The sequence below is a fragment of the Lynx rufus genome, unplaced genomic scaffold, assembly GCF_022079265.1.
Source record: "Lynx rufus isolate CCGP_SWC_20201006 ecotype Redwood Valley unplaced genomic scaffold, mLynRuf1.p SCAF_8, whole genome shotgun sequence".
Taxonomy (NCBI): Eukaryota; Metazoa; Chordata; class Mammalia; order Carnivora; family Felidae; genus Lynx; species Lynx rufus.
Window position 1 is genome coordinate 62226474 of NW_025814896.1, and position 13321 is coordinate 62239794.

Genomic DNA, 13321 nt, shown 5'->3' on the forward strand with positions numbered 1-13321 from the left:
ATTTGGAGTGTTCTCTATGTACTGAAAAGTGATGGGGAATGAGCAGTGGAGCAGGTTGGCACTATGGTTGAAGAGAAGCACAAGAAATGGAGGACAGGACTTTCCCAAAATAAGATCGGGATGTGATTACTAGAACAAGGGAAAAGTGATGCTCAGCAGGCAGGAAATACCATCCAGTTAGGTAATGTAACCTAATTGGCTTGTATCTCACCTTGCTGCTTGGCTTTTAGCTTTAGTCATACCGGAAAAGCCAGGTACATGGGATGAAACAGTAAGCTGCTTCCCTGATGAATACCCAAAGACCAACAAAGACGAGTCCGTGAATGTTGTATTAAGCCAAATGAAATATCATTACTTCATGTTTTTAAAGAATAAACTTTTTATTTTATTTTTCAAAGTGTATTTATTTTTTTAGTAATTTCTACATCCTATATGGGGCTCGAACTCATGACCCCAAGGTCAGGAGTAGCACGTGACTCTTCCACCTGAGCCAGTCAGGTGCCCCCAAAAATAAACTTTTTACTTTAAAATATTTTTAGATTTATGTAAAAATTTTAAAGATAGCACAGGGTTCCTATCCCCCTTACCCTTTTGTCTATTGTTACCTTACATCAATATGGTACTTTTTGTTTTTGTTTTTTGGTTTTTTTTACAAATAATGAACCAATATTAATACATGGTTATTAACTAAAGCCCATATTTTATTCATATTTCCTTAGTTTTTACCTCATTTCCTTTTTCTTTTCTAGGATCCCATTCAAGATACTGTATCATATTTAGTAGTCATGTCTGCTTAGGCCACACTGGTGTGTTACAATCCTTTAGACTTTCCTTGTTTTCAGTGACTTTGGCAGTTTTCAGGAGTACTCGTCATGTATTTTGTAGAATGTTTCTTGTTTGGGATTTGTCTGATGTTTTTCTTATAATGAGATTGGGTTATGTGGTTTTGGGAGGAAGACCATAAAGTACCATTAAAAAAATTATTTTTGTTTTTTTTTAATGTTTATTTATTTTGAGAGAATGAGCATGCTTGTGCATGTGTGCATGGGGGAGGGCCAGAGAGAGGGAGAGAATCCCATGCAAGCTCCTCCTCACTGTCAGCACAGAGCCCGACATGGGGCTCCATCTCAGGAACCATGAGATCATGACCTGAGCTGAAATCAGGAGTTGGATGCTTAACTGACTGAGCCATCCAGGTGCCCCTTACTTTTATTTATTTATGTTTTTTATTTGAGAGAAAGAGAGAGAGTGTGTGTCTGAATGGAGCAGAGGGAGAGAGAAGAGAGTGTGTGTGAGAGGGGCAGAGAGTGTGGGGGGGGGAGAGAATCTTAAGCAGTCTCTACACTGAGTGTGGAGCCAGACATGGGATTCAATCCCTGACCCTAGGATCATGACCTAAGCCAAAATCACGAGTTGGACACTCAACCAACTGAGCCACTCAGGCACCCCTAAAGTACCATTTTTATTATGTCATATGAAAGGTACATACTGTCAACATGACTTCATCGGAGATGTTGAATTTGATCATCTGACGAGGTAACATTTGTCAGTTTCCTCCACTGTAAAATTACTCTTTTTTCCCTCCTTTTCAAACTGTTTTCTTTGGAAGGAAACACTTTTGTTAAAAAGTTTCCCACATTTGTTAAAGGGTGAGGAGTTACGCTCCATCTTCTAGATACATAAATTGTTCAGAAACCATCCTGGATGGCTCAGTTAAATGTCCAACTTTGGCTCAGGTCATAATCTCACGGTTCGTGAGTTTGAGCCCTGCGTTGGGCTCTGTGCTGACAGCTTGGAGCCTGGAGCCTGCTTTGGACTCTGTGTCTCCCTCTCTCTCTGCCCCTCCCCTGCTCATGCTCTGTCCCTCTCTCTCTCTTTCTCTCTCAAAAATAAATAACATTACAAAAAAAATTATAAAAAGAAATCTGCCTGGCAGTTTTGTCTCTTCTCCCAGCTTATTTATTTATATCAGTATGGACTCATGGATATTTGTTTTATACTTTGGGTTGTAATCTAACACTGTTTTATTGCTTAAGTTGTTCCAGCTTTGGTCATATCGGAACTCTTTGTCTTAACTCTTTCACTCCTTTGACAAACTCTCATCAGTACATTATTTTTTTGTTATTTTGATGGTTAGCCCTTTCTCACTTTCTGGCACCATGAGATACTCCAATTTCATGTTGTATATATCTTGTCTTGGTCCTTAGATTGAGTCATTTCTCTAAGAAGCCTTTGTTCCTTTTACTAGAGAATGGTGTTAGAACCCAAGATCTGGATGCTAGGTCTGCACTATGCTACTTGTGTGTTATTACTTCTAGGCCCTCTCAACTGGCAGAGTAAGAAAATATGTATGTGTATATATCTGTAACCTCTGCATGTATACATATTTATAAATATTTCTATATGTAACTCTCTGTATCTATACTAAACGTGAGTTCATACTGATGTTGTCAACTCAGTTTATTACCACATGGAATATTATAGCTTCTTTTCCTTACTTTTGTATAAACTCTTACTCCAGTAGTGACAAGCCAGACTTTTACCATCCATGTATTTAATTGTTCAATTCCCGTATTCCATGTATAGTGGCATCAGAATACTTAACCTAAGCTCCCATGAGAAGTAACTTTATCAACTAGAATATAATGCTTATATACAATTTCTTTCACCATTAGTCTTAGAGATTCCCTCACTTTCACATTACTTATGTCAGCTCCTCCTTCCACTCTACCCCTCCTTCAATGAGGCGGTTTCATACATTTGTAATAGAGTTAAATGGTTTTGCCATATTCTGCATTTCATCGTGGGATCCCCTGATCTCCAAAATGATTTTTTTAATTGCATACATTAGATTCACTCTAAAGTTCTGTTTTGATGAATGTGTAGTGCTGTGAATCCATTGTTCCAGTGTCATATAGAATCGTTTCACTGCTCTGAAAAATTTCCTTTGCTTCATTTATTCACATCTTCCTTCCTCTCCCCAAACCGCTAGCAACCATTGGTCTTTTTACCATCTCTATAGTATAACCTTTTCCAGAATGTCATATCCTTGGAATCATACAGTGTGTGGCTTTTTATTTATTTATTTTTTTGTTACTGAATAATATTCTCTTGTAGGATGTACTACAGTTTGTCTATCTACTCATCTATTGAAGGACATCATCTTGATTATGTCGAGTTTTGGGTGATTATGAATAGAGCTGCTATACAGAATTGCTTGCAGATTTTCATTGTGGGCATAAGTTTTCAAATCAGTTGCATAAATACCTGTGAGCACAATCACCAGATTATATGGTGAAAGTTCAGCTTTCTAAATATCATGTCTTTGCACTATACTCAGTTTCTTGGAACAGAATAATCTCCTCTTGCCATTTGCCATGCCCATTTTCTCTCCAAGTCTCTCTTGACTGATGACGCCAGGTCTTGTCATTGCTATAAAAGAGCAGATGATACAGAACGTCAGCTTATCTTTCTTGGGGGAAGTAGAATCCTCTAATGATCTTTTCCATGTGCTTGTGATATTTTTGGTTAATCTGTCGGTGAAAATAACCAGTTGCATCTAGTTGAATTTGACTGTTTTGTGCTTTCTGGGAGTATAGCAGGAATAGATATTTTGCAAGTGGCTTACACTGCCTGTAGGTTGTTAAAAACTGCTTTCTAATTGGGTTGTATTGTTTTATTTTTAAAGCATTTCATAGTTGCTAAAATCCTAAAGTATTGCATTTTCCTCTTTAACCATCACCCTCAAGCAGTACATTTTTTTTTTAATGTGGAATTGTATTTATTAACTTTAAGGTAAAAGATATTTAAATGAAATTTATGTTCCTGTAAAGTGATAGTATGTTTTGTTTCCTTCACAGCATTTATTCAGTCGGAGAGCATAATAGAAGTATTACGTTTTGATGATGGAGGACTACTACAGGTAATTTTATTTTAAGTTGAAAAATTATCTCAGTGTCAAACCTTGAATAATATCTGATTGTTATTTACCTTTAAAAAGTGTAACTGATTTCTTTGAAATATGTTTTATGAGCTTTATATGCAGATAGGTCAATAGAGTCATTAGTAATAATAAAAGCCTCCTTAGCTATATGAATTACCTTTTAAATTAGATATTTCTGGGTAGTGTTGGAAGGTTAGGTTGGGAGAGTCAGATCAGGAGCAGTGGAATTGGTGGTTAGCGCTATAAGTATGGGTGTCAGACCTCAAAATATTTACCTGGAAGAGGACTTCTCTAGAGTGTAAGTTCTGTAGATGTACATCTATATCACTTTTCTAGTTGCCAGTCGAAGCCACATCTTTAAACATGTTATACCTAAAATTAGAAAGTATAATCTGATGTCCTTCCTTTCAGACCTAGCATAGATATCCCATGAAGCCCATTTTAGTCTTCCTAGCTAAAAACCAGTTCTAGAATTTCACAGCTGAAAGAGGGAGAGTGAAAGCAACTTAACTACCCCTCTGATTTTTATGACTGAGGTGTTTTCTTCCTTCTTCCAAACTTTTATTGTATTTGGTACTTGTCTTATAGTACTTACCACTTTTGTAATTATAACATCTGTTTTCAAGTACCATCTATTTGGTAGCATGACGTATGGTTTTTCCAAAGTTTAATTTAAGAAAGGTGCTGAAGATCCCATGACTTTATGGTAATGGGGCTGGTGTTAGAATTCTCGTCTCCTCACTCCAGGTGATTGTTTGTCTCTTTCCTACATGGTGCTGCCTATGATGTATTTATTTACTTAATTATAACTAAATACATGACTTAGTTCTGAAAAAATATTCCCTGTAGCTTATAATAATGTCAGGAAACTAAACGTTACATTAAGGCAATATATAAAAAATAATTGTGCTAGAGACCTAAAATAAGATTTCTGTTTACATTTTATCATAAATTTAGATTTCAGACAATAAGCCAAACAAAGAGAGCAAGAAAAAAAGTGATGGGTTATAATGTTCCTTTTCTTTGAAAATAAAGCAAGTAAGTGTTCTGAATGTTAACTTTTTCCTTGCTTCCAAATTTTTAAATAAATATATCATTCATACCTTTACATAACTGATGTTGAGAAACACAGCAGGCAGTGGCTGCATGGTACTTACAAAAAAGTCTTTGTACAGCTTTTTATATTGAAAAACTGAATAAAAACTAAAGATATATAATCTCAAATTTTGTAGAGCCACCTTACTAGAAAATGAGCTCGGTCTTGTTATCTGGTTATTTAATCTGTTACAAGGTGAGAACTTGGAGAGCCAATAGGAATGACGGTTTTAAATATCTCCCTTTAGGTGGTTTGTGGGATCTAAATAACAGGCAAATCAGGACTGAATTTTTTGAAAATTCATTTTTCTTTATTGATTAAAGAAGGATCCATATCCTTTAGGAAATAGACACCCACCTAGGTTGCAAGTAGTAATTCATTTTGAAAATTCTGGAGTTTGATTTATATTTTTGTTGGGAGAGGTTGTCAATCCCTATCTAAATGGACTTGGCTATGGAGGAACTTGTGGCCTGGGATGTGATTTCCTCATCCTCTTTGGGTCTGCTGAAATGCTTGGACAAGAGCTTGGTAGAGACCTGAGTTGAGACCTCAGAGTTCTATGGCAAAGGTAATTTTAGACTGGAACAGTATTGAAGGCAGATGGTACCAGTTGGTTACCTCAGCCACAATGAAACCTCACAAAGATTACTGCAGAATGTCTGATACAAAGATGCTATATATATAGTGTATTGTTTATCCCCAAGTAGCAGAGTATAGACCTTTTTGAATAGATACAAGTAAATAGTTCATTTTAATGTTGAAGAATGTTTCCCAGGAACAACAGTTTTCATGTTGACATGAAAATTCATGTTGTCACTCTTTCTGATGATAATTTGCCAGTAGGCTCAACCATTTCTTGTTTCTTATGGTATGATTGAAACAGATAGTATGTATGTGTAGCAGTCTTATGACAGAATATATATCACGTTTTTTCCAATTAAAACTAACGTAGAGAGAGAGTCAAAGCAACAGCCTTGTTTTGCATTATTTAAAATGAGATTTTTGCCTGAGAGCATTCCTTCTCAGATCATACATTTTATGTTACATTCATGTGGCTTGGCTCTTAGTAACTTTTTAAGCCCTGAAAATTAATGGATGATAAGTCCATAAAAATTGCCAAAACTCATAAAAATTTGCTACAAATTTTGTATTTGCCTTCCTTGTTTTTTAAAGATAAGGGAAATGAGGCTTATAGAAATTAAATAATTTGCTCAGTATTCAATTATGAGAGCAGAAATCCAACATCCAGTAAGTACTCGGCCTGTCTGCTTTCAGAGCTCTTAACACAGCACCATGCATGTGCAGTTCTTCTAGTGCGTTCCCTGGATTACCACTACTAATACTAGGTTACGATTAGAAATCACAGTAATCACAGAAAAGCCCACATTTTCTGTCATTGGTGCTTTGGCCATTGCCGTTCCTGTTTGGCAAGGCTACTAAGATTTGGTATATAGAATATAGAAGGATGAAACCGTGCCTGAGGGGAACATAGACACTTCTCAACAGAAGACTCATCACCATAGGGTGTGCATGCCAGGTATCTCTAATGATCATTCCAATCCTAACTGATCAGAATGGTTGGCTTTTCCTGACCTGTTCCTTTGATAGATTGAATAACAAAAGATATTTTTAAAAGCCTTAATCTGTTTCCTAATCTAACTTTCTTACAAACGAAGATGAAGCCCAAGGAAAAGCCTAGCTTTTTAATTTATTTATTTTACTATTCTACCAGAACAGTAAACAGATTTTTAAGATGTTGGGAGGCAAGCTTTCTAACGTTCAAGTTGAAAACACATGCAGAGTTTTGCTTTCTAAAGCTCATAACTATATGGGGTGCCTGGGTGGCTCCAGTCATGTAAGCTCCAACTTCGGTTTAGGTTATGATCTCACGGTTCGTGAATTCAAGCCCCACCTCAGGCTCCATGCTGACAGCTCAGAGACTGGAGCCTGCTTTGGATTCTGTGTCTCCCTCTCTCTCTGCTCCTCCCCTGCCTGTACTCTGTTTTTCTCTCTCTCAAAAATAAATAAACATTAAAAAATAGTAATAAATAAACAAATAAATGAAGCAAGCAAGCAAGCTCATAACTATAGTACCACATAATTTTGTTATCTCACTTTGGTCAAGAAACAGAAATACTCTTTTCTGACTGTTCATTGTGTGCTCATTGGTTGTTCTCATAACATCTAGGCATCTATTATCTCAACTCACTACCTGGCTTTCAGGTGCCTAAGGCAGAGGTGGCTAGAATTAGTATTTTTTAAGTACTTGCTGGAGTCTCAGCTAGTTCATTAATTGGCCCAAAATTTCAGTACAAATAAGGAGTACAAGAAGAATAAGAAGCAAGTTTGATTCCAAAGCTCTTAGGCTTTATACTTTCCATTGCTCTGCCTCCTGAAAAGTAACAAGGTTGCCTTAGGGGAAAGATAAATTCCTAAATGCTGTGATTACAAGGCAGTGCAGGTCTAAGAGATCTTTTTATATACACACAATAGGTAATGGGTTCCACTTCTTGTTGTGCCCCAGTATATCAGTTGCAGGACTATGGTTAGTCAGCCAAAGGATCTTTTGTTCATATTACAGAAATAATTCTTTTCCCAATCTTCTCAGAGGACAGTTGAGGGAAAGATTGTGGAAAGTTTGCCTCCTATTCTGTGTTAGGTTGGTTTGGAAAGCACTATGGAGATCTTCCTTAACTAGACAGTTATTTGCAACACACAAAAACACCCAATTGAAAAAATGAGCATATACTTGTTCTTGGATGAACTTAACATTTAAAAGATACTAATTTTTAAAGATAGCTATAGTAAAACTTAACAGGAGTTAAAGAGGTTATTGTTACAGAGGTTAGTGGGGAAAACTTTAGCTCCTAGATGACTTTGTTTAGTTTCTGTAACTAAAAGGAGATGAAGCCACTGGAAGCTTTGCAGTCTAGAAGATAAATCATGTTCATTCTAGAGGTGGCCTAGTGTAGGTAATCTTCTAACCACTTAATTAGAGTCGTCATCCAAGGAGTGTAAAAGATGTCCAAGAATTTGATTATTTCTTTTTCTTTAAAGCATTTATTGTGAGATATAATTGATACATACATGCATAAAATGTGGGCTTTTTTTCCTCAAAGCCAACACCTATAAACAACTACCACCCTAGTTAAAAACTAAACACTCTCCTGAGTTCCCTCTGAGGCTCTCTCCCAGTCACTATCCCCAAAGTTGCCCATAGTCCTGAAGTTTATGGTAATTTCTTTCCCTAGAAGTCTTACCATCTGAGCATGTGTCTCTAAACACTATGGTTTCATCTGTTTTTTGAACTTCATACAGTTTGTATTTTTTTTTCCAGCTGCTTTTTCTTGTGTTATGTTTCTAAGATTCTCTGTGCTGTTGAATGTGGCCATAGTTATCCATTTTCATCACTGAATACTATCGCATTATGTGGATATGCCCCAATATGTATATGTGTGTGTATGTATATATGCATATATATACATATATATACATATATGTGTGTGTGTGTGTGTACGTATATATATAATTCCTGCTGTTGATTGACATTTCACTTGTTTCCAGTTTTGGCTCTTATAAGTAAATGCTGTCTCTTGGTGAACATATATATGCGTTTCTGGTGGAGTTAAGTGCAACTGCTGGGACATAGGGTATTAATCTTCTATTTTAATACATAATACCATGTGGTTTTCCAAAGTGCTTGTTCTAGTGTACAGTCCCATCATCAGGAATTCCTCTACAATACTTCATAATGTTTTTTTAAAAAATTGTTCTGAAGAGTAGGTAATGGTATCTTTTTGTGGAGATAATTTACAATTCCCTAATTCCTAATAAGGTGGAGCAACTTTTCGTGTTTATTTAACCATTTGGATATCAACTTTTGTGAAATCTAAGTTAAATCTTTTGCCCTATTTAACTGTTGGGTTGCATATCTTTTTCCTTCTTGTTTTTTAGGAGTTCTTTATAAATTCTGGATACAATTGTGATTATATGTATAAGAAATATCTTTTCCTACTTGTGATCATCCCTTCCACACATAATGGTGACTTTGATGAACAGAAGTTCTTAGTTTTAATTAATTTTAATTTTATTGTAGTTTAAGCTCTCAGTCTTACACATTACAGTTGATGTTTTTTGTGTACCGTTCAAGAAATACTTTCTTATCCACGGTCATAAAAATGTTCTCCTGGGTGCCCCTGGGTGGCTCAGCCAGCTAAGTGTCAGACTTCAGCTCAGGTCATGATCTCATGGTTCATGAGTTCGAGGCCTGTGTGGGGCTGTCTGCTGTCAGTGCAGAGCTCGCTTCGGATCCTCAGTCTGCCTCTCTGCCTCTCTCCTCTTTCTCTCAAAACTAAATAAACATTAAAAAAAAAAAGGTTTAAAAAATTATTCTCCTGTATTATTGTCTAGAATATAGAAATTTATTGTTTTGCCTTTCACAATTATAGCACTAATTCTAACTGGAATCGATTTTTGTTATTGGTGTGAGGTCAGGGTTTTATTTCTCATATAGATATTCACTTGTCCCAGCACCCTTTATTAACTGTTCCCCAATATTTTTTCCCCAGTATTCTTCAGTGACACTTTATTCATAAGTCAAGTAGGCATGTATGCATGAATCAATTTCTGGGCTCTCTTGCCTGTTCTCATCTCTAAAAGCGGTAATTCATATGGCTCAACATAAAATGTAGAAATACAATTGTTTTTTATATTTTGACTTTTACTCTGCAAACTAGCTAAATTGCTTATTGATGCTATTAACTTATCTCTGGATGCTCTGAACTAGGTCCATAAACTATCACAATCTGAGGTTAATAATAACATTTTATTTCTAACTTTCCAATCCTTTTAGTTTTAAATTCTTTTTTTTTTTTTTTTCTTGCATTACTTTACTGGCTACAGCCAGCATGATGTTGAATATAAGTGGTATTTAGTAGGCATCTTTGACCAATAACTCATCTCAGATAAACCTTCGGCATTTCACTGTTAAGAATGTTGTTTACTATAGTTTTTCTCCACCCCCACCCCCAGATATCCTTTATCGTATGTGTCAGTTGGGGTTCTTAGCAAGATCCTAAGACAGAGTTAGGAGTGCAAGAGATTTATTGAGGGCTAATGCCTTTGAAACATAAGGGGAAGGAAACATGATTGGGCAGGGAGAATCTCAGACAGGGTTGCTATATCTTGGCAAATCACTGGGGAATTGTGGAGTAACGGCTACTTTTTGGAAGCATATCCAGAGATAGCCAGGCCCTACTATACCTGCTGGGCCTATTCATTGGCTGGGAGTTGCTCAAAAAGAACTTGGCCTTACCTTAGTCACTACAGTCAGGTACTGCAGTCACAGGCTGATAGCTAACAGCATTTTTCATAGCTTGGATGGCAAGTTCTTCCTTTTACAGAGATCTGAGCAGTATACAGTAAAACAACTGACTATCAAAGGCAAAGAGATACATTCTAAAACCAACCAGAGAAAAAAAGAAGACCTTCAAAGAAGCTAGAATTAGCCTGACAGCTGAATTATAAACTGAAACAATTGGAGGCAAAAAAAAAAAAAAAAAAATTAAATTAATGAAAAAAATTGAACTAGAATTCTATACCCAGTGAAAATGTTCTTCGTGTGTAAAGAAAAACACAGGCATTTTCAAACAGACAAGAACATAGAGAATTTGTTACCAGACGATTTGCACCAAAGGAAATAATAGAGGATATTCTTCAGCTTGAAGGTAAATTACCTCAGAAGCTTAGAAATGCAAAGGATAAAGAACATTAAAAATAAAAATATGTGGATAACTAAATGCATATATATTGTGTATAGCAATGATAATAATAGTATCCTGATGAATACAGCATGACAGCATTCTGGTACTACTAATACTAGATCATCAGAAACTTGGCAGCTTTTACCTGGGTCTCTTGGACCTCTAGAAATTGGGACATTTCTTTTGGGACCCAGTTGCCATGATGTGAAAATCCTAAGCCACATGGGGAGCCCCCATATAGTCCTACAGTCAGTGGTCCCAGTTGAGTGCCCACCTACCAGCCATCATCCCTTTTCTGCCACTGTGGATGAGCAGCACATTTAAACCTTCAGATGAATCAGCCACAACTTGCATCTTATGGCAGCCATTTGAGTAACATCAAGTGAGATCTAACCAACTGAGTCTAGTCAGCCCAGAAGAATGTGAAGGATAATAATAAAATGCTGTTTTAAGCTGTTGAACTTTGGAGTGTTTTATTATGCACCGTTAGATAGCCAGAACATCTAATATCATGTAATACCTGGTTGGTCTGTATCCCTTTTCTTCTACCATTTCAAAAATTCTTTTTCATACTTTAGTTATTTAAATCAAGATCCAAACAAGGTCTGTATATTGCGTTTGGTTGATATGTCTCGTAAGTCTCTTTTAAGCCATCTCCCTATGCCAATTTTTTGTTGTTGTTGAAGATATTGAATCATTTGTCTATAGGACTTCCTACAACCAGGCTGAGCTAATATCATCTTCTTGGTATAATTTAACATACCTCTGTCTTACGGATTTTCTATAAACTTTTAGCTAAATATAGAGTCTTGATCAGGTTTAGATTAAATTTTTTTCCCTTGGCAAGAATATTTGAAGTAGTTTTTGTGTAATGAAGAATATGAATGGTCTCTGTCTGTAGGGAGACTTTAAATCTTAGAATATCCTTAGAAGTAAGAGTGTCTTTGTTATTCATGAGCCCTTGGATCACACCTGAGTTTATGCCTAACACGATGACTGAAGATGGGGGTTGGTCACTAGAAAAACTAATTATGTGGTTAGAGGGTTTGGACTTTGAGTCATCCCATCTGCCTCCAAGAACGAGAGGGGGCTAGAAATTGAGTTCAGTCACATAGGTGGCCAGTGATTTAATAAACCATATCTTTGTAATGAAACTCCAATAAAAACTCTGGACACTGAAGCTGTATAGAGCTTCCTTGTTAGTAAGCACATCTGTGTGCCAGGAAAGTGACATACCCTGATTGCATAGAGAGAAGGCACAGAATTTCTGTGTTTGGGGCCCTCCAAGACTTCACCCTATATGTTTCTTTAGAAGAAAACTAGTTTGAGTATAGTTCTGAGTTCTAAGCTTGACGGGGAGGAATCATGGAAACCTCCCAGAACTGTAGTCAGTTGGTTAGAAGTACACATGGCCTCAACTCCCTAGCTTGTGGTTGGTGTATGAAGTAAAGACTGTCTTGTTAGGGACTGTATCCTTTAGCCTGTAGATTCTAAAGCTAACTCAAAGTGATTAGCATCAGGATTCTATTACAGTCCACCAGTGATACTGTAGTTTTTGTTTTTCATCAGAAGACATGTCATGTCAGGTTGGTTGTTTTAGATTTTTAGGTCACAGATTTTCATAAGTAAGCATTTAATGGTTCTGGAAATAAAGTGTTATAACATTACTTCTGTTGCTCTTCTAAGCTGGAAGTTGGCACACTTTATGTAAAGGGCCATGTATTAAATACTTTAGGGTTTGTGTGTGAAATGGTCTGTGTCCCAAGTACTCAAGTTCTGTCATTGTGCTATGAGAGCAACCATAGACTGTATACAAGGAATGGGAATAAAACTTACATTTACCAAAACTGGAGCTAGACAGAGGACTCTGGGAAGATGATAGAGTATGAAGTAGCAGGATTCCATCTCCCCACGTAGACAACAGTGGCACTGGTAGAATATGTCTAATGTCTTTTGAAGGCTTGCAACTTTCAGAGGAAGGCTTGGGGGTAAATTGAAGTAAATTTCAGTCCATTTTAGCTCTTAGCACAGAAGCAACTACCTACTCCCACCCTCCAGCCCTGTGGCAGGCAGCTCTGCACACATTCATTGAATAGCTTGTACACAGAGTGCAGGAGCCATGGTGAGCAAAAAAGGAACTTGGAGATTCGTGCCCTGATCATTACCCCTGATCTCAAAGGTGTAGATAAAGGAGGTAGCCATTGTTGTTGTAACTCCATCCATTATTAAAGTTCTCTGCCTGAAGTAACCCAGAAGACTTAAAGGGCTAACAACCTTTTCCCTCCATTTATTTTTCTCTTTTTCCCCTTTTGGGAGCCAGACATTAATGAGTAGGACATTCAAAGCAATTGCCTATATGGGGAAATGATAAAATTACCACAAATATTCAGGGAAAGACCTTAAATTTTGGCTAGATAGAGCCTACTATAATTAAAAAATCAAAAACAATACAAACAAAACAAAAACAAACAAACCCTAGGAAAGAGGAGAATCTGATGTCCACAGTTACCACATTAGGTT

General features: G+C 36.7%; 1 protein-coding gene across 2 annotated transcripts in view; it reads left to right on the plus strand.

The window, feature by feature from the left end:
- The window catches only part of TMEM131 (transmembrane protein 131), a 245368-nt gene that overhangs the window by 62851 nt on the left and 169196 nt on the right, over positions 1–13321 (plus strand). For both annotated transcript variants that reach the window (XM_047068675.1, XM_047068676.1), the window contains exon 2: positions 3861–3922. In XM_047068675.1, the coding sequence (XP_046924631.1) occupies positions 3861–3922 (62 nt within the window). The remainder of the gene's footprint in view (positions 1–3860; positions 3923–13321) is intronic.